Source organism: Populus alba, chromosome 17 (genome assembly GCF_005239225.2).
Source record: "Populus alba chromosome 17, ASM523922v2, whole genome shotgun sequence".
NCBI lineage: Eukaryota > Viridiplantae > Streptophyta > Magnoliopsida > Malpighiales > Salicaceae > Populus > Populus alba.
In genome coordinates, this window is record NC_133300.1 from 13,149,673 (window position 1) to 13,172,175 (window position 22,503).

The window sequence follows — 22,503 nt, forward strand, 5'->3', positions numbered from 1 at the left end:
ATTGCACTGTTAATTATTCTTCTTTACAGATAAAATCAAAAACAGTTTGAAAAATCACTGGTGTTATTTGACGGTTTTCTAAATTTTTTTGATTAAACTAAAAGTTTAAATTAAATATTATAGACAAAATCAATGATGGATTGAAAAGTTATTGGTGATATTTGATAATTTTAAAATTTTTTGACTAAATTGAAAATTTAAATTAAATATTACAGATGAAATCATTGATAGAATGATTAAAAATATTAATATTTAATTATCCATTGATAAAATCACTGGTAAAACACCAAAATAAAAAGCATAGAATTCATAATTTCACAATAGACAGGGCTCCTTTGTTCTTCTTCTTCTTCTTCTTGCCCATGTGTAAAAACATCAATACCCATTTCTTTTTCTCTTCTCTCCTCAACTCCTTTCCTTCTCCTCCATACTCAGGTATGTATTATTTTCCTTTCTTCTTTTTTCTTCTCAGTTTTTTTTTAATTAATATACTTGATGAATTTTTTTTTTCTCTTCTTAGCTTCACTTACAACCACATTAAGGTAAGATTTTTCTTTTTTCTTCTTTTTCATGTTTTTTTTCACTATATTTTTTTAATTGTTTTTGTTCTTAATAATTGTATGAACATTGTTGTAGGATGTTTTTTCATATGATTTTCTTCTTTTTTCCAAGCGTTTTGAGTATTATAGAGTGTTGATTTATATTAATTAATTTATTTTATAGTTTTGTAAAATACATTATTTTTAAAATATTTTAAAATAATTACCAACAAAATTACATACAGTATTTGTTCGAGGGAAATACCAACGAAATAAAGCGGATAAGTTTTTTTTGCGCACCTTTTCCATCAGTAAATTCATTGGTAATAATTTTTTTTTATTACTAACGGACTTACCGACAAACAAAAAATTACCGATGAAAGATTCACCAACAGAGAGCATTGCCGTTGGTGATTTCGTTAGTAAATTAATTATCAATGAAATGATATTACAAATACCGACAAAAATTCTGTCGGTAAATATAAAGATTGTGGTAGTGATATGGTTCATTTTTTATATATGTTACAATTGAATTTTATTTATTTATTTTATTTGTTATATTAATTAAGATTGACTTATTATTTTAGAATTATATTAATTAGATGCTATGCACTACTTTATAAGCCAATTTATTTTTTTAACGTAAAAAATATATATTCAAATGACGTAGATTTTTTTTAAAAATAATTTTTTTAAAAAAATTTTAAATCATTAACTTGACTGAGTTGAATAAATTTGATTAATTTAATAATATGATTAAAATAAACAACAACAGTAAATAAAGCAAACAGAAAAAATAATAATTAAAAATTAAAATAAATTGTCAATATAAAAATTTGCTGGAGACTCACTGTTGCTATATTTAAAAAATAATATAAAAAAAATTAAAAAAAAGACAATAATTAAAAGTAAAAAATAAATTGTCAATAAAAAATAGCATATCATTTCACTATACTTCAAAAAATATATAGAAACTAATTTGTCTCTAATTAATTTGTTAACACCCAATAAATCCCTTGTAAACGATGGTTTTACACCCCCAGGCAAGCTTTGCTAGTTTTTCTAAGAAAAGCAAAATCATAAAAATACTCTTCCAATTCACAATATTGTATGTCTTTGCTGCTTGGGCTACATGAGTATTTCTCTTATTCCTCTCTCTCTCTCTCTTCTTTCTCTCTCTCTCTCTCTCTCTCTCTCCACACACACACACACACACATATATAGAATTACAACTGTGATTGGTACCAAGAGAACATGAAGCACTCACAATAATCGTAACAAGTATTCTCCAACAAGTGTGGGGAAAAAAGAAGAAAAAAACCAACAGTGCCATTGTCAGAGGTCACTGAGACCATATTCTTACTAGTAGGAAATGTACATTTACGCAAGAAAGATAGTGATGATGATGAGTCTACTAGACGAGAAGAGGATTTAAGATAACAGAGATGGAAATGATGATGATCAGCAAGAACATGAAGACTCCACCGAATCCAATGGATATAGCTAAAATTACGCGATAACAGTAGGTGGGCACTTGGCTGCAGATTGGTGGCCAGAATGCCTGAGAATCTCCATGCTTGTGCAGATACGCAGCTGCTATAGCTGCTGAATTCATTGCAACAAGGAGTCCGAACATGATCTTACAAGAGAGAAAAACCATATAAATATCCAACAAATTATTACTACTGAAGGACCTATTAAATTATACTTGTTCATGCCAATAAATTAATAAAAAAAAATGCAGTAGAAGACAATGCAAGAGAGTACTGTTACCACATCTAAAACTATAGCCAATCGCCATAGCAAGCTCTTCGGAGGAAGGCATACAAAGAACAAGCTGTAAAGGCTTGCGGCAATGTTTGCACCCAAAAAGGCCCTGAAAATCATATATATAGATTAGAGAGAGCATGCACGGACCAGAAACAAACTACAAAGTAGTAGAAAACTAGAAATATATATATGTAGTTGTAACGTACTTGAAGAACATGAGATCTGTATAGTCTGCTTTGTAATCGAAAGGGAAGATCGCTCTTTCATGGCTTGCAGCCATGAAACTAGTTGCAAGAATAGTGGCAAGGAAAGCTAAGCCTCTGAGACCTCGAACAATCTGTTTAACGAGTGGTGATATTTCTACATCACCCATTTTGACTGCAAAATATATATTCCCATGCACACACACTTAATTAATCAGGAAAATCTTGGCATTATATATGTTTTAAGTTCGTTGAACTTAAAACTTTAAAGTTGTTCATTTAAATTCAGAGATTGAAGATAGTAACGAGATGAGGGAACCCTAGCTAGCCAACCAATTATATGATGGCATGTAAAACTTGTTATTTTCATTCAAGAGAGAATAGTTAAAATCTCATGAGTTCATATGCCTACATGATTATCAGCCAAAAAAAAGTAGTAATTAAATAACTATAGCATAGTTAATGCCGTCAGAAATAAGAACAAGAAAAAAAAAAAAAAAAAAACTCCAGGGGAAGAAACAACTTACCACTGAAGGGACGGCGCTCGCAAATAGCCTCTCTCTCTCTCCCTCTCTTGAGAATAAGACAGCTTCCTTCTGTAAAAAGTGAAGGTGAAACTAGGGTTTCGAAGGGCAAAGATATTTCAGTCTCTTGTACAAATTTTTATTTCCTTTTCTTGACATTTTCATACTGCTGTAATTTAATGATATATGGATTTTTTATTATTTGGTTCATATTTTCCTTTTTTGTTTGGATTGAGCTGGAAGCCAAAGGGTGAAAACACAGACATAGAGCCGCGTGCGTGCGTGCGTCTGTTGAATATATATATATATATATATATATATAAAAGTTTCTATCTGTTTATCATAATAATAATAATAATAATAGGCACACTATAAGGACCCTGGCTTGCAAAACAAAATACATAACTCAAGAGAAAAGAGAAAATAAAAAATAAGATACAAAAATTTGTGTGGTTTACCAAAATTTAGCTGTTTGAACTTGCAATTATAAAAGAATGTTATTAAATATGATGAAAATAACAATCACTCTCTATTAATACAAAAATAATTAAAAATCTTTCTATTAATAAAAACAAATACCTCACAATCTCACAAATAACTCACAATATTGTTTGGAATTCCACTCGTTCACTTTTGTGTTTCTTTCTTGTATGTGGTGCATTGAAAGGCATGGGGTGTAACCTATTTATAGGCCGGGCATCCTATCCTCTCCTGAAAGAAGAAAAATGGTGCATTGCCATATCAATAAGTGGTGCACTGAAAGTTATCAATTATTAGGCAATTTTATGTAATTGTGAACATATAGCCTAGAGTGTATATTCTTTTTTGAAGGTCACTTATAAAATCCGAATCAATGTAATTTTTTATAGTGAATTTTGATATTTTATAAAATAATATAGCATTTGAGGTACCATTGATGTATCTTAAGATCTTCTCAATAATATTATCATGCATTGATTGGTTACTCCCTATTGCTCGTGTAATGTTTAGTATTGTACATATCAGACAAACATTAAATTTTTCATTGTTTATGCATATGGTATTCAAGACATCTTCATCCTCTTTGCTTCATTGTTAAGAGACATACTTGAGTATACATTGAAGTTAATAGGAAGTGAGATTAAAATTGGCTTACAATCTTGCATGTAGAAGCCTCACAAGATTTTTTTCAAATAATTATTTTGTGAAAACAAACTCTTCCTTTTACTTCTGTGTCAATGAATTTACATATGTAGAATCTTGTTTCTTGGTCCTCAAGTCTTTCACATCAAACTCCCTAGCCAATTGTGCCTTTAATTCTTGGAATCGATTTTTGTTAGGGTCCACTATCAATATGTCATTCATGTATAACTATAAAATGATAAAATCACCATCTTCTTCAAACTCTTATAATATATACAATGGTTTGAACTGATTCTGTTGTACCTAAGACTATGATGGAATCAAATCTCTTGTATCAATACTTAGGCACTTGTTGGAGACCATATAAATCTTTGTTTAATATAGAAACCAAGTTCTCCTTTTCTATTTCAGCAAAACCTTCTGGTTAAAGCATACAAATTTTTTCTTCAAGTTTTTTTTTTGAAGAAATGCAACTTTCACATTTGACTACTCTAAATAAAGATCAAAATATAACATATATTGTCAAGACCACTCTGATTGTTGTAAGTCGTACCATTAGGTAAAATATTTTATTAAAATCTATTTTTTTTTTATTTTTAGCACATCCTTTTACCACCAATTTTGCAGAATAACACTTCACTTGATCATTTCAATCACACTTTGTAAACCCATTTATTGTCGATGACCTTCATTTCTTATGGTAGAGGAACAAAATCCCAAGTTTTATTCTTGTGTGGAACTTCAATCTCCTTTTGCATTGTTGTTATCCACATGAATATATCTGTACCTTTTATAACTTTATGGAAAATTGATGGATCTCCATATTCTATTAGAAGACAATATGCAATGTTGCTCTCAATAACATATTTTGAGTGTCAAGCTGAGTCTTCTTTCACAGATTAATCGTCGAACTTTAAAAGTTTTAGAATCTATATGTTCTTGTTCTTCATGCTCTGATACAAATTCAGAAGAAGTATGATCCAGAGTATTTTTCACCTAAATTGTTGTAGTTTTTTTTTAATGCTATCATTTTTTTTCATTTGTGTTTTATCTTATTCAAATATCACATCTTTATTGATATTACCTTGTAGATAGTGAAATCCCATAAACAAGACCCTTCACTCTCTTAATATATCCCAAAAATATATAGTTTTTGTATTTTAAATCTAGTTTACTAACTTCTTATGTATTGTACAACACATACATATGATTTTCAAATATATACAAGTAAGAATAATCATTTATATTTTACTCATTTTATAAGTTAAATATTAGAATGTTTTTTATCTTGATATAAAATTTGTTTTGCAGGGAAACTTGTAACTAGTGATCTAAGTCACTTCTCTGGCCTAACATTATAGATGTGAAAAACCCAATCCTTATATTTTTCATGATACTGATAGACACATGTCACTTTGGTTCTGATACGACTTTGATAGAATCCTAGTGGATTCATCACCAAAACTCACAAGTTTTCAGCTAATCAACGGGGAGGTTAATTTTTGCTGAAGAATTTAACTTGATGATGTGTGTGTCGTCTTTAATTGTGCCAATAAATATATAAAAGAATTAAACAAGCATTTTGTTCCCGCAGACTCTTGTAAGTTCATTAACTTGGCTGACCTCTATGGATGTGCAAAGACCTAGGATATTATGTAGTCTAAAATTCAAAAGACCTCCTAATAAATCTAAACGAAAAAGAAAAAGAAAAAGAAAAAAGAAAAAGAGCTTTGATCTTCATCTCATGTGTCTTATTTTCATTGGTTGAATGAAGACAGGTTAACAAAGAGGTAATTAACTTTTTTCATGTCTCTTCACAACACATCTCTACATCTGCAATATATAATGCTAAAGTCCAGGGGGGCATTGCTGGATTTGGTGCATCTTTCAAAACTTGAAAAGATAAAGTATACCTGATGGCTTTCATCTTTGAAGCAAGAACCCTAATGAATCTGATTTCCTCTATTAGAATCATGTAATGGGGGAGGGCTACAATAAACTTCTTTTTTCCCCTTACAAGCCACCATTCCATGTATCACTTCTACGAGCAACTCCGGCAGGAGGCATGATTTTTCTGTATCATTTGTTGTGTTATAAACCGTACATAAGACAGGGCTTTTTCTTTGTTTTTTCTTCCTTTCTTTTGGTTGAAAAGGGCACTACTCTCCATTATATATGTGATTGGTCCAGTACAAATTCAAAACCCCCTTTGTTTTTTGTGGAATTTGTGGATTTGAACACATGTTAAAACCTAAGGAAAGGTAGCACTAATACGTCAAAAAGAAGAATTCTTTTGAACTCAAGAATAGTAGAAAGCACTATAAAAGACACAAGGCCTATGATTTTCCCGAGTTAGCAAGGAGTTCTGCACAATTTACTGCCTGCTTGAAGGAATCGAAGGATTTGCCAATCATAGAATCCTTGCATCACATTTCTGCAAAAGCAAAACCAAAATCTTTAAGTTTCTCATACTTTACTGGAGCTTAGAGGAAAATTAGTCTTGGCATTCAGGATTATATGAGCTAAGCATATGCAAGATCCTTCAACATGCAAATATTTCTAACTTGTAGCAGACAAAAATAATCTCAGGAATCTAATTCTCAAAGTATCCGACTGCATAGGCTTTGCTAGAAAAGATACAGATGTAGAATCCTCACCTGTAGCCAACCTTGTTCTTCGAGCTGCTCGACGTATTTGACTTTCATTCCTTTGCAAGAGTTCTTCAATTTTATTTGGTCTGAATAACAAAGGGCCTGAAAATTCAATCTTCTCCCTTTCTTTACTGTGGTCCTACCAGGTTATTGAAATGCAGTTAGTCATAACACAAGAAATTGCTCAGTTATTTCTAAAAATTGTTGAAATATGAGAACGCATTTCACGGGCTGATGTCACATTATCAGATTACTTCTTACCACAGCTGCATCTTCAGTTCTGTTGAGATCATTAAAATAGTATGCCTCAGATGCATTGAGAGAATCACAGGGATCAGATTGGTTATGCTGCTTCTGCATCACATGCTTGGCAGAAGCCTCAAGGAAATTGTTTCTCCCATTCTCTGCGTTTGTGAAGTCAAAGGAGCTGTTCGCAAAGTTGAAACTTGATGAATCTTCAGCACTAATTTGACTTGATGAGACAGATGGATCATAAGATACTGTGGATGTAGAATCCTCTTTCCGTGTCTTTGCCCATGCAAAGCCACTTGATGCTGTGACTTGTGCTGGTCCTGTGAAAGAATAGTGTCCTTTTGTTGCCTGGGCTGTCTCTGAGATTGTATCAGAAAATAAATTTTGCTCTCTGCTGGCTCCTTTTCTTCCTTTCACATATGCATTATTATCATTAGCCAAACGAACAAATTCAGAGTTATCTTTCACTTCCTGCATAACCGAAAACAAAGTATCAGGAACTAGCTCACTTCTCTCTCTCTCTCTCTATATATATATATATAGAGAGAGAGAAAGAGGGAGAGAGGGAGAGCAAGAGCAAGAGCGAGAGAGGGAGAGAGAAGATAGACCTCCTTTGGTGCAAATTTATTGAAGTTTTGTTCCTGGAATGTCCGATGAACTCTTCTTGGTTTTCTTGGGAGTCCTGGATCTCGCATTCTACTACCAGCCTTTTTCCTGGAGGTACAACAGTTATTCAGTGGCAAACATATCAAAATCCTGTTCACATAACCGCATAGTTCATAGAGCTGAATTTATCCCATGGAAATATAATTCCTTGGTTGCAGACACAACTAAAAGTTGTTGGGCTTTTAGACTGAAGCATGCGAATTCCATATTAGCTGCCTAATCAAGGAGCAAAATTCTTAGGTCACTGATTTAACAGAAAAATTGACAAATTCACAAGCAGCTTTCCTAAACTGTTAATGTTGTACCACAGTGTTAACATAACAAATAAAAGGAACACTAATACAAGCAAAACCAACATGATTGAGACTTTTTACTCAACACTCAGAAGTAGGACCAATTTTACTCGAAAGGACAGTATTCCCGCCCCCCTTCCCTCACATCCACACCCACACCCACACCCAAACCCACACACAAAAGTGTAACAAAGTGTATACCTTCGTGCTTCCTCTCGATATTTGGCATCCATTTCTTTGTTAGGTGGATACTGTGGCAAGCTTGATGGTTCACATGCATATGGCATTGTTCTGAAATACTGGAAAAGGGGGAGAAATCTAAGAGGAGAAAAGGTGAATGGCTCAAATTTTTGAACAAAAAAAATGTAAAATTGATTCAGTCTATAAGGTTTTCATAGTTCTAAATCTGAAAAACATAGAGAGAACACCATTCAAAAGTGAAAGCAAAAGGCTTCTGAAACATCAGAAACTGCAATAGCCAACGGCACTATTATTTTTCAAATTAGATCTTCAATCTGGAAACTGAAGGGTTAGAGGATTGGTTTTAGTTAGGGAAACCTGAGACAAAAGGGCAGCGGAGGCAGTCCCACGCTTTTCTGGTTCTATGGAAAGAAGAGTTTCCATCAGGTCCAAAGCAGCTGCTGGAATATCTTTGCACCTCTCTTGAAGAGAACTTTCATAAGGATGCTGGGGTTTGAACATGGTAGCATTGGAAAGCTTAGATCGTTTCCAGAAGTCATCAGAAGGAGAACCACAAAGTTTGAAGATTTTGTGTAATTGTTCAACCTGCAAGTTGAAAAAAAAAAAATGATAAATATATTGAACTTCCAAAAAGGTTTTGAAGTAAACCATTTAAGAAACGATGAAAATATGCCATCCATGTACGTTGAATATCTGGTTTTTCCATTTTGAACTCAAGAAAATTGTGTTTGCCTTTTTTGATCAAGATAATATCCATGCATATTTGTACTTCCAATATTTTCAATTTCTTCTTTTGCACCCTAATTCTCATCAAATGCTAGTAAGGGTAGGCAAACAGAACTTTTGAAGTTGTGTAGAACAGTGAAATTTAGAAAGCAACAGTGCAGATATAACTTCAGAGGTTATAGATAGAAAAAGATTTAAGGGCCACTAAATTCGTTACATATCTTTGCAATTTTTTAGATTCATGCATTGCTTAACAAAAACATCTGTAGGATTGAAATATTACTTCAGTTCTCCCCTTGAGTAGAGGCTTCCCAAAGAGGATTTCACCAAATACACAGCCCACACTCCACAGGTCCACTGATACACCATAACTTGTTGAGCCCATCAAAAGTTCAGGGGGACGATACCATAGAGTCACCACACGACTGGTTAATTGGTTCTGGTTCCTTGAATTAAGAACATTGGCCAATCCAAAATCTCCTATTTTCAGAATTCCCTCATTGTTTAGCAAAATGTTGGATGCTTTGATATCCCGGTGCATTATACCTAGTGAATGGAAGTGTTCAATTCCACATAATAGCTGCTTCATATAGCACTTGATCTGCAAAGAAATGCCAAATTAAACTTGTCGGGCAATTAAATGAAGAAAAATAAGGATATGTTCAATGTCATGAAAGAAATAAGATGGTTAAGAAGAAATGACTCTGATTTGTGTTAGAGCAATTGTATATAATAAATATCCTGAAACATAACCTATATGGTTAAATCCTCACAAATCAAATGAATGAATAGAATGCTATACTACCTGTGACTCAGTGAACTTGATATCTGGAGAAGACAACAGTCCAGAAAGATCATGCTCCATGTATTCAAACACAAGGTAAATGCTGCTTGACATTCGAGAAGTAATTATTCCCTCCAATTTCATAATATTTGGATGGTCAAGCCTGCGGAGAATCATTATTTCACGGGCCATAAACCTAATGCTCTCTGGTTTAAAATTGTCAAAGCGAACCTTCTTCAGGGCAACCATCCTCCCAGTTTCAACATCGCGTGCTTGGAACACGCTGCTGTAAGTGCCTTGTCCAATCTAAATTCATGGATTAGAGTGAATAACTATTATGAGTTACAAAAATGATCAAAATATAAGAACTGAATCACTCATTTTAGCACAAGTATCGAAAAAGGAAAAAGTGAAGCACCCAGGAACATTAGTTGCCGGACAACAGATAGCAGAGGGACTTTCCACTTTTAAGGTTGGGTGCAAATTCAAGTTGTATTTCAATCATAAATCTATTTCTGATATTCATTACGCATATATTTGTAGTGTATATATGCATTTATTCATGCTCCTTATAATCTTGTGCCTCCTAGTAACTTTTTAGAGATGCATATCCAAGCTTATTCCTCAAGCCTCAGTTTATTTTATTACTCAAGAAATTGAGGTTCATGTCTTAACTGATCCCACAATCTTATTGTCCAGTGATATCATAACTTACTTAGTAGGCTTATGCATCAAGGCTCAACCTTGAGGCAGGGTTTCTGCCAAAGGAAAACAATTTGAATTGTCAACCTAGAGAAAGTTTATTACCTGACAGCACAAATCACCTATAATTCTCTTTCGATCTCCATAGCATCAAGAATAATGCATGGACTCAGACCATTAAACTTGACCAATTCTCTCAATCTCAGCTTCTTGTCACATGCTTTAATTGAAGCATGAGACCTTTAATTCTCTCTCAATTCCATCAACACCCTTTTTCCCTTCGAAAGAGCATCGCCAAGCATCACCACCCTTTGGCTTCTCTGGACCAATTTTTTTAATAAAAAATTCTACATATACTTTTCATCTTCTAGCTGAATAGCTGATCCCACTCGCCAACGCGGCCAAACTAATTTTAACAAAAACCATCTACCAGGCCCAGCCATATTCTAGCACTAGATTAAGGATGTTCCACCAAAGGGCAAGTAAAAAGCCACCACATAAACTAAATAAAATTGATGATCAATGACTAAACGAAAGCATGATGCAATTGATTTATGGAGACCATAAGATGTAATGAACAAAAATAGAACATGAAAAATCAACAAGAACCCACAACAATTATGTTTCTTCACTTAAAACCAAATCAAATAATAATCATCATAAAAACCTTGAAAAACAATGAAAATAAATCAAGAAATATAAAATACCTTATCTAATTTCTCAAAAGCTTCAGCTCTTAGAGGCACCCAACCATGAATGGCTTCACCAGCTGCAGCACTAAGCCAAGAAGGCCATCCAGCAGCAACCTGTTCAACCCCAACATTCCTACTTGAGAACCCCAATTTGAAACTAATTGATCCACTACCAGAGCTCCCTCTTTTCCTCAAATTTTTATTGTTTCCATGATTGCTACTTTGATGATGATGATGATGACGACGGCGTTGTTGATCTTCATATATCACCCCCCCTTCATTATGGCCACCATTTTTATATGACAAGCTATTTTTTCTATAAATATCATAGCTTTTATCTTTTTTATCCTTGCTGAAGTGATTCTGCTCAAAATCCAATGATCCGGATGGATTTTCTGAGGCAAGATCAAAAACAGTCGCTGTGTATGGTGGTTGTAGATTAGCAGGGGTGGCAGCGGCCACAGACACCGCCCTTTTGGAGTAAATGCAACCCATTAACCCGACCCAGCTCGGGAAAATGGGTTTATTTTCTGTAGGTCACAACCACATTACCTCAAGATCAAAACTTTTGAGGGCATCCCATTAGTAATCAATCCAAAAAAGAAGAAAAACAGAGAGAAAACAGAGTTTTTGTTGTTATTTTTGGGAAATGTAGGAGTGCTGTGTGTTGTGTAACCTGCGAGATTTGCGTAGGATTTCTGTGTTAACGTGTCAAAGAAATGAGTCTCCTCCGAGATTAAAGGGAGAGACAGGAATGTTGTGGTCGTGGGTCCGATTTGGTTCATGTTTTTTCTTTTCTTTTCTCTCCTTTTCTTTTTTCCAAGAGAGAAAGTGCATGCATGTATGTATGTTGGCTTTGGTTTTGCAAAAAAGAAACCAAGACCAAGAAGAGGGGGAGAGGGAGAGGAGAGGGAGAGCGAGAGAGAGAGAGAGAGAGAGGATGAAATGTAACCGTTGAGGTTGGGGGAGTAGTTCTGTTATTATTTTCTATTAGTTTATTTGCTTTGGGTTGGTGTTTAGGTTTTCATTGACGTTGAAGGATGTGTGAGGATGACCTCTACCTATAGTGGTTGCAGCCCACTACTCCCATTCACAGCGACCAATAAAAACCATTACTATTCCTTTAGTGTGCATGTTCTCCGGGTAAATCGAGACATAAACGGGGGAGGTTTTTTCAATTTGAGAAAGAGTTAATGGATTAGGCTATGGATGGTAGCTCTTTCCCCCCTCCTTTTGCTCTTCTCTTCTCTCTTACCATCCTCGAACATATACAAACAAAGCCACCAGGAGAGCCGGTGGTTACGGGTGATAGTTCTTTGATGAAATTGAAGAGATGGTGAAGGTTTTTGTTCTTCTTTCTTGACATTTGCATAGATGCTTGCTCTGGCCCGCATTGGTTAAGAGCCCACTGCACCAATCAATTAAACGGTGGTTTGTAATATAGATGCGGATTATGCACGTAACGCTTTCTTTAGGAGGGCGAGGGGGCAAAAGGGTTTCCATTTGGATAGGTGATTTCCACTTTTATTAGGAGGAATCTCAGCCATTTAAAATTTCCATTGATGGCTACACAAGTAGGAATAGCTCTGTTCCATCTCTAAATCCCGTCCCACCCATCATTGCTTGAATCTAATACTTTCAAGTGAATCTCAAGTCCTAAACTTTGTAGAGATTTCGACGAATCTTTTGAACACAGCAGCAATAATCCCTTGGGGACTGTCAGGCAACAGCTTGGCATGGTCACTGAGAAGGGTGGCATGCACAATAAGGATAAATTATCTTCAAGCATTAGTTATTCTCATCTTCACTTGGGCGAGAACAATCAATCATATACAGCAGCACTTGCAGAATCAATCGTGTACAACGAACATTTCTTGACACATGGTCTACGGATGCAGCAACTATCATCACTACATTTTATCCCAAAAATGTAACAAAAACAGAAACAAAACCATTATCGCTGGATTCTCACAACTTCAAATAATTATTTTCTTCTCCATCTCTCTTCTTTGTACCATGTTAGTTGGCTAGAATTACCCTCGTAATTGTCTAGCAGCTATTAGCAGAGTATTTTATACAGCAATTTTTTCTTCTTTTAGCTGTAGAAGCACTGGTCTTTGGTCATTGTTGCCAAACTCCATTCCTTTGTGCATGGGATGCTTTTCGGTCACCACCTTTTGAGGTTTCACTTGGGATGCACTAGTGTTGGCTGTATTATGGCTGCTGTTTCTAGCAGCAGGGACATCATGGTTATGCTTTCCCTCGTATGTAGTTACGACGGCTTTGGGATCTGCTGCAGCCCTCTCAACATGCTTACGAACATTGCATCCTGCACTGGTGCATTTGTAATAACTCCTGGGGACATAAATAATGCATCAGTAGTGTCCTCACAGAAAGTTATGAAGTATCTTGGAAAACATGCCAAGATTTGATTGAATCATCACAGGCAACAGCTGTGAGCAGTTATACTGGGTTAACCACAGTGGATTCTTGGAATATCTTCGCGCCAGGTCTCACAAAAAATTAGAGCAAGGAACAACACAGTCCTATAAGAATAATATCAACGCGGCACTGTGTAGGATTTTGGATAATTATAGAGCAGCAACAACTTAGGCATATAAGAAAAAATATCAAGGAGGATATTAAGGTAAACATAACTCTCTCTGGGCCAGGACCTGAAGAGATGTGCCACCCAAGCCCCTAGCACAAGTCACAAGTGCTCTTAACATTCCCACAGGAAGCAAATAAAAAGTATCAAATAAAAAGAAAGAAGTAAACTAAAAAATTCCCAGACTTAGTTAATTGCACCAAAAACAATTTTCATGCCAGAGCTAAAGGATTTTATGCTTTAACTAACAAATTAATTACCAAGAGGGATCAAAGATGAAGCAATGTAAGAAATTCTGAGCTAAAACAAACACAAATACTAAAGTCAGCCACAGAAAAGATGAAACAGGCATATGGCCCAGTTGTATGAGAAAATTGACAACAGCACATGATTTAAGAGCAAAAGAGGCTCTTTGCAGAACCAGATAAAAATCAGAAATAACCTCTCACTGCAACCCCTGTGATAGAAATACAGCTTTGTAAGAGTTTTAACTCCAATCAATCATGATAAGAGAAAAAAACAATGCTATGCAACTTTGATTGCACTTCAAAATTTCCCCCCTCTGAAACCTGAATCTTAATACAATGGAAGCTAGAGGATTTAATGCTTTAACTAACAAATTAATTTCCAATATGAAATAAATAAGAATCATGCAGTCAAATCATTTAGAAAAAAATCTGCTGAAAGGTGGCCTAACGCAGATCAGCAAGTTTCCATAGAGAAGGATCAGCATTGAAAAAACTGAAGGATTGTACTAATTGTCATGAACCAGACAAACAATATTCTGCAAGCCACTATGTATGTTATGAAAAACATATAGAAAAGAAAGATAAAATTCTCCTTTGGTTTCTTTCCATTTTCTGAAATTCAAACTTAGCCACCAAGTTAATTGCTTGGGTCACAATCATGGTTTTGAGTGTCGAACACCACCATTTATGTAACATCATTATTTAATACAATATCATTTTCTCATTGTGTTAAAACCCATCAAAACAGGGTCCTCTAGTGGCATCTATATATTGCCATAGCAGCCATTATTTTCAAGCATGGCATCCTTTACGCTTCAAAAGGATCATCTTTATAGCCAGTTCCCTCTCTTGCATCTGCTACTTGATTCAATTTTCTAACCCAAAGTTTAAACCACCATCCTCTACCTTTTACTTTAAAAATCAGCATACAGCTTGTAAATTGAAGATTTAAGGTACTCATGTCAAACCAATTTTCTTTTGGTCTTTTTTTTTAAAAAAAAAAAAAAGAATATTGTAATATAAGCACTACTTTTTCTCCCTGATGGTTCTAAAGCAAAAGTAAACATCCTGGTTTGCAATTACAGGGCTGCAAATGGGATCTTGACAGCCACTTTATGCAAAAAAATGCTTGCTTGCTCTCTTCATTTTCTTTTTAGTAACATAAATTTAGTGAAACCATAACTAGATATTACCCTCTCCTGTTCTAGAGTTTATATCCTTTTCAGATAATAAAAGAAACAAACACACACAACTAGAGGGGATGAAAAACCCCTCCAAATATTTTGAGTATTTTAAATTGACAAGAGGGCTCGCAGCTGGATCTGGGGTGACACATACAATGTAATGTGCAAGTATTGTGCTCACAGAAAGGCCCCTAGGATACACTTGGATAGTGTAGAAGAACATAAACAAAAATAAGTAAAGCAATAACAACCTTGGATGAGGATTCCCTTTGACCACCTTCTGGCCATATTTGCGCCACCTGTAGCCATCATCCAGAAGATCAACTTCACTTCTCGTTTGAACAATGATTTTTGGTTCTGTGACTGTCTTGTGAGGTAAAGTTGCCTCAGATGTCAAAACATCCACTTGCCTGCACTCCGAGAATAAATTTTCTCAGAAAATTATCAGAAGAAGAGAAAGCATGATTTTAAACAGTGAAACATCTTAAACTTGCCTTCTCTTTGGGTTTGGCTCATCATCACCCCTCTCTTCTTCTTGCACAGCTGCATCACCTGCTTCCTCACTGTCACTGGGTCCAGGTGGCTCCGAGGGATCTGCTTGAGTAGATTCCTGATCCCTCCCAGTTACTGAATGAGAAGGTAATGTTTCAGTCAACTTGATTGCATTACCAGCTTGAGCTTGTGAACCAGCTTCAGGCTTAGATTGCAAATGGATACTTCCATTTGAATCATTGCCGTCTTTTGAACGCTTGTTGGGTTGAGGCAGGTCGTGGTTGTGCTGGCCTTTGTAGATGATCTCGGTAATTTGGCCATCACTAGAACGCTCGACCTTCTTTTTGACTGGACAATTTAGATGTGTACATTTGTAGTAGCTTCTTGGATATTCACTACCCTTAATTGGCTTTTGCCCATATTTTCTCCAGTTGTAGCCATCATGAGTAGGTTTATCAGCAGCAGCAGGAGGTTGGTATTTCCTTTCAGAATGAGAAAACTCTTTCAGTTCCACCACGGAATTCTGGGTGTCAGAGGTTGAGTGTGGCATCTGCTGCTGCTGTTGCAAAGCTTCACCAGGGTTAAAGGATGGATAGCGTGTCAATAACTCAGTTGGTGCTGTTACTGAAGAAGGCTGGTACTGAGCATGCATATGCATTTGAGATTGGGCGAGTAATGCAGCTTGAGCTGTAACCTGTGCCAAGGCCTGCTGGTGGGACATTCCAAAGGGACTCTGCACGGAAACAGAGGTATAAATATTTGATTACCTAACAATGGTCACTGCTGCTGTAATATGTAGCAAGCATCAGCAGCATGCCATATACTCCCATACTGCAAAAATGTCCACACAAGCATCCATAGCGGAAAGCCCATCTCTTTCTAAGGTTCTAGATTTGGTATTTGAAAAAACATTCAAGAAATTTTCAATTCCATCATATAGATTGCACCAGTGGATCACTCCACAAGTTTCCAAATAACTGTTATGTGCTCAACCAAAAGAACAGGTAAATCAATATCTCATCTGGCTGCCAAGTTTTTTTTTTTTTTTTTTTTTTAATCAAATTATTAGCCCAGATCATGTTTTCCTATCAGCCCAACTAGCCAAGCCAACCAAAAAAATTCGAACTCCAAGATAAGCTTATGCTATACCAAAGCTCTCATTTGAGAAAGAGCATAAAGAATAATGATAAGTACACCACAAGAAATCAGACCTTTGATGATTAAGGCAATAGAAAGAAGTGTCGGCCACAATTTGGACGAGGAACAGATAACACTTCGCTTGGTTTCAGGCATTAGAGTATGAAACAGAAAATGATTTTTATCAAGTGACTTGGTTACTTTTCAGTCCAGATGTTCTAGCCAGCAACAAATAACAAATTTTGAATGATCCTTTTTCAGAATCAAAACACCTAACAAACCTTTCCATTCTGAAACTATATTGCATCCCAAAATAAAGTCTTCTAATAAGAAAATAATTCAATTCAGTATCATTCAAGCTCATAAATGTAACCCCTTCCTCAATTACAAATCAACCATCACAAAAACCAACATCTCTCTCTTTAAACAAACCTGAAAGGTGAACCAAGTAATAAGCTAACATTTCCCAATCTTAAAATAAAAATAAAAAATCAAGGCTTTTCTATAAATTACCACATATAAACTCAAGCTAAAAACACCCTCACATGCAAAATTAAAGCAAGCAGAACATCATCATCCAATCAGAAAATTACCATTTTCCCAACAACCTCACCTTACCAAAGAACCATTATAATAAGCCAAACACGAAAATTCATAGATCGAAAAAGGAAAAATAAAAAACAAAGTACCTGAGGAGAAAAGAAGCCAGGAGAGTTAAGCAAACCAGAAGGGCTCAACCCAGGAGGGACAGTAAACAGCGGAGAGCGAGCCACTACCAAATTCATAGGCCTACTTTGCTTAAAACCCAGACTGCTATTACTATTAAAACCATCATCTTTTGAAGAAGTTGCAGTAGCAGTAGCAGTAGCAGTATTAGTATTGTTGTTGGGTATTGAATGGTCATTGAAAAAAGCAGGTCTGGCAATTGGAGAAGCCATAGCACCAGCAAGAAGTTGGGAGAAAGAACGGTAATCTGATTCAGGGTAGGGGCTATCAGCGAAGAAACTGGAGACTAGAGTCATGGGACCAGGACTCAAGCCACCTGTGAAAAAGGTCTCCATGGACGGTCTTGGTGGAAGAGTTATTGTAGGCCTTGCAGGTGCTGGTGCTGTTGTGAGGTTTTCTTGCTTCTCGGCCATTCTTCTTCTTCTTCTTTTCTTGGTAAAGAGGAGTGAAAGACAGCTAATTGTAGTAGTGTTTGTTTTCTTGTATGATTTCTATTTAGGTTTTTATTGCCTGTGAAATCTGACAAGAACTGGAACTCCTTTTCTTCCTCCTCCTCCTAACTCTTTCTTGCTTTCTTTCTAGCCTTGTCTCTATCTGTTTGTCTGGAACCATATGAAGAAGAAGAAGAAGAACAAATCTCAGTGTCTTTCACGTATTTACCTATCTGGCTTTTCGAGGGATTTCGTGCTATCTTGAAATTCAGTGGAAAGTCCACGGACCCCAAATGAATTGAAAACCATATCTCTCTCTCTCTCTCTCTTTCTTTTCCCTGTAATTTTTTTTTTTCAGGCGAAACTTCGTGGGGAAGCCACGAAATGGTTCCTAAGTATAAAAAAACTTTTATAAATAAATATAAAAAAAATTATATTTTAATAATATAAAAAAATAATATTTTAATAAATTTTTAAATAAAAACATTTTAAAATACATCAACCATCTTAATCATATCTGAACAGCTAAGTTTATGTCTCTAAATAGTATTTGTGAGATCCTCGTAAGCTATGACATAGAATTTATTTATTTATTTTTAAAAAATAAAAAATAAAAAGATGGCCAACTGCTCTTCGTTGACCCAAGTAATGACATGATAAGCATACTTTTTAAAGCAAGTGAGAACCCCATCTGTTGTAGAATCTTTCAAAAAAAAAAAAAAGGAAAATTACCAAATCTTCTTATAAAATTTTTATTGTTTAAAAAATCCATCAACATATTTTATATCTATACAATTTTAAAAAAATCCTGATTTTTTTTTTATGTTTCAAAAGCATTTTAAAAAAAAATAATTTTTTTTTTTTTTTATTTGTTTCAAATTAATATTTTTTTGTGTTTTCATATTATTTTGATGCACTGATATCAAAAATAATTTTTTTTAAAAATAAAAAAATATCATTTTAATGTATTTTTAAATAAAAACACTCTTTAAAAAATAACCACAATTATACTTCATGACTTAACACATCACAATTCATTTAAATTTTATTTTATATAAAAAATTTTTACTTTGGAGTGAGTTTAAAGTATTAAAAAAATTCATCTGTTTAAATATAATAATGAAATTATTATTTTCTTACTTTGGAGTTTAAATTATTCGAAAAAAATTTGTTTTAATAATGAAAACACTAACATTATTATTATTATTATTATTATTATTATTATTATTATTATTATTATTATTATGGAAGGCTGTCATTTTAATTAGAGGAACAATTCCTATAATAAGCAGTTGTATTTTTAATTAAAAATAGGAGATATTACGTTTTTTTTTTAAAAGTAAAGCAATTTTCTTTTTAAAGTGGGAGTTACTTTGCTTCTAAAGCAAACAAATATTAACTAATGAAGTTTTGTGCTAACTTAATATATTGTTATATTTTTATAAAGATAAAAATACAAGTTTTATTTTTAGAAAATATATTTATCAAGAAAGGTAACCACAAATCCCGAACGATACTAATTTCACCCTTTAAAAAAATATAAGGATACCCGGATAAGAAAAAAAAAAACAAACAAATATTAATCAAACAATATTTTGATAGAAAAAACCAGTAAAAACAATTAAATATAACAACACCAAACATGCATTTATTCGCATTTAATATAAATGATAATATTACATAAAAAAAAAAAAAAGAATTGATATAGCTAACAAAGGAGTCGAATTTTGAGTTTAACAGCAAAATGTGGGTCCGGTGAAAAGAAAAGGTACAATTGGTTTTGAGTTTGGTTAAATTGAAACAATGATAGAAAAGAGAACTAAAAGGCCGCAATTATTGACCAATGAGAAAGCAAAAAAATAAAATGATTAGATTTCACGATGGAATTCGGTGATGTTTGAAATTGTGTTCCAACAATATTTTATAAAAATTTTAGAAAAAATATTTAAAATTAATTTTTATAATTTTTTGAATTGTTTTAACCTGCTAATATTATAAATAATTTTTTTAAAAAAAAATTATTTTAATATATTTACTAGTAAAAAATTACTTTAAAATATAATTGTCAATATACTATTAAATATTTCCTAATTAAAAATTAAAGGGAAAACTATAAAAGGATATGTTTATCACTATCACTCAAATTTCAATTCAATTCTCAAACAAAAATGCTTTCAATTGAGTCCTTTATTTATTGAATATACTAATATTAACCAATGAATCATCACTTTAAATTTTTTTTACTTGAGAATCATATAAAACAAGAATCTAGAAGTTTTTTTTATCATAAATTTTAATAGTGGGGTTAATTAGATAATCATTTGATAGTTAAGGATTAAAAATATATTTCGTTCGAAAATAAATTAAGCTTTTTATATTTTTATTTTCTAGATTGCATTTTTTAGTTCAAGAATGTGGTGCTGAGGAGTTATTTTAATATTTTTCTATATGATATTTTTTATTTGTTTGGAAGTATAGTTGTGATTGTTTTTTTAAAGTGTTTTTTATTTTAAAATACATCAAAATAATTTTTTTTTATTTTTAAAATTAACTCATCAAAACGATTCAAAATATATAAAAAAAATTAATTTTAATGTAAGTTAAAAGTAGTCGACACTTATAATTAAAAAATAAAATAAAAAATTAGAGCACTAAGGAGCATGCATCTTCGAGCAATATCCATGGAGCAAGGATTCGAGAAGGGTGTAAAATTCCCACCAAACTTAGCTTAAAAATGAGACAAAACCATAAAGACCGAAAAGAGAGCTATCTTTCTTTCAAATTGACTTGTTGCCCTCCACGACCGTCACTTGTGACTCTTTAAATACGCTCACAACTTGAAGAAATTGGTGCCCTACATCGTTGACATTAAGCCTTTTGGTTTGACTTTTTACTTTTCATTATTTCAATGATATATGTTAACTAGATATAATTATGAGGTAAGAGCCATAAAGTCCAGATAATGTCCGGTTGTATGATGAGTATATTCATTGAAAAAAAAGATCAATTTATAGACCAAAAGGTCATTTGTAAAGTGGTAGAATTTGATTTATTCCGCGCTCCACAGCGAGTAAATAACAATTTTATTTTAAATATAAAACAAATATAAAAAATATAAAGAATAGACTCGGAAGCCTTGGGTCTGGTTATCGAGGCAGACCCAAAAAGCCTTGGGTCTGGGAAATGCTAGACTTAATAGCATTGGATAGGGCGACCTAGCCAGACCCAAAAGCATTAGATTCGGCTCGGTAACTAGATCAAAATGTTATTGGGTTCGGCTAAACAGCTAGACCCAAGATTTTTCTTTTCACTTTTTAAAATTTATTTTTTATATCATCACATCAAAATAATATAAAAATATCAAAAAATATTAATTTGAAGTAAAGAAAAAATTTAAAAAAAAAAATTCAATTTTTTTTCAAAGCATTTTTTCAAAGCAAAAACAAACATGCTTTAATAAGAAAATTCAACCCAACCTCAAATGAAAAAACATTATAATCACCCAACTTTGGTACAATATAAAATAAAAAAAAAATCACATTAATTTATTTCCTCTTTATAGTATAGAAAAAAAATTAAATAGGAGAAAAGAAAAAAAAAAGAAAGAGGAAAAAAAATAAAATTGAAAATATCTTAAAAGGAAAAAAATTAAAGGGAAAAAAATTAGTTGCCGGTGTATTAGGCGCTGCTTTATTATGCGCTATATGGATCTGTCTCCTTTGGTCTACCATCACATAAAAAATATTAATTTAAAGTTAAGAAAAAAATAAAAAAAAATCAATTTTTTTAAAAAGCATTTTGAAACGCAAAAACAAACATGTTTTAATAAGGAAATTCAACCCAACCTGAAATGACAAAAAATTATCATCACCCAACTTTTATACAATATAAAAAAAGTCTCATCAATTTATCTCCTCTTCACCATATAAAAAAAATTAAATAAGAGAAAAGAAAAAAAAATCTAAAGAGACAAAAAAATAAAATTGAAAATATCTGATGGCCCAGCTAGACTCAAGATCAGTAAGCCAAACCCAATAACTTTTGGCACAGAAAACAGAAAAGACAACGCTCTCGGCAACACTTTTTGACTAAAAAACAGCAAAGACAATGCCACCATAACGCTACAGTGTCGTCCACAGTACAAATACTATATGTCTATATTGTGGCCCACAATGCAATGAGTTTATGTCCACAATATATGCACAATGTTTTTCCAACTCATTTTAAAGGATAATATAATTATTTCTACCATTTAATATTGACAAAAGCAAAAAAAAAATAAAAATTATTTATAGATCAATAGGTTCATTTCAAAAAAATAAAAATAAATTAGAGTCCCTCATTTTGCTGAAAGTAAAAGTTATTTTTAATCAAATAAAGTAAAATAATTATAAAAGGATTGTCATCGCAATAAATAACAAAGTTTATTCAATGGAAAATTTTAAAAAAAATTTACAAACAAGATTGACAAGAGATATTAAACGAAAATTATGCATCAATTTCGTTGGAAATCACGGTCACCGTAAATCAAAGCTTGATTTGTGGATCGCAT

At 33.3% G+C, this 22,503-nt stretch overlaps 3 protein-coding genes across 4 annotated transcripts; all 3 read right to left on the reverse strand.

Annotated features, from left to right (window-relative positions):
• Positions 1-1,953: 1,953 nt before the first annotated feature.
• Positions 1,954-2,682, reverse strand: LOC118049566 (CASP-like protein 1C1). Its single transcript, XM_035059604.1, has 3 exons — positions 2,516-2,682; positions 2,313-2,415; positions 1,954-2,178 (listed from the first exon to the last, which is right to left on the reverse strand). Exons 1-3 carry the CDS (start codon positions 2,680-2,682, stop codon positions 1,954-1,956), a joined length of 495 nt encoding a protein of 164 aa, XP_034915495.1.
• Positions 2,683-6,429: 3,747 nt separating this feature from the next.
• LOC118049541 (cyclin-dependent kinase C-2 C) lies at positions 6,430-12,729 on the reverse strand. 2 transcript variants are annotated; one of them, XM_035059561.2, is made up of 9 exons: positions 11,141-12,729; positions 9,753-10,037; positions 9,231-9,548; positions 8,579-8,806; positions 8,222-8,319; positions 7,670-7,775; positions 7,071-7,532; positions 6,816-6,948; positions 6,430-6,592 (listed from the first exon to the last, which is right to left on the reverse strand). In XM_035059561.2, exons 1-9 carry the CDS (start codon positions 11,618-11,620, stop codon positions 6,585-6,587), a joined length of 2,118 nt encoding a protein of 705 aa, XP_034915452.1. In that variant the 5' UTR covers positions 11,621-12,729; the 3' UTR covers positions 6,430-6,584. The 2 variants fall into 2 exon arrangements, with proteins under 2 accessions (XP_034915452.1, XP_073261864.1); XM_073405763.1 differs by lacking the exon at positions 6,430-6,592 and having other exon boundaries at positions 6,816-6,940.
• A 154-nt stretch (positions 12,730-12,883) lies between these two features.
• On the reverse strand, positions 12,884-18,335 carry LOC118049542 (probable WRKY transcription factor 3). The gene is made up of 4 exons (XM_035059562.2): positions 17,484-18,335; positions 15,660-16,390; positions 15,417-15,575; positions 12,884-13,480 (listed from the first exon to the last, which is right to left on the reverse strand). The coding sequence occupies exons 1-4, from the start codon at positions 17,931-17,933 to the stop codon at positions 13,198-13,200; spliced, it is 1,623 nt and encodes a 540-aa protein (XP_034915453.1). The 5' UTR covers positions 17,934-18,335; the 3' UTR covers positions 12,884-13,197.
• Between the last annotated feature and the right edge of the window lie 4,168 nt (positions 18,336-22,503).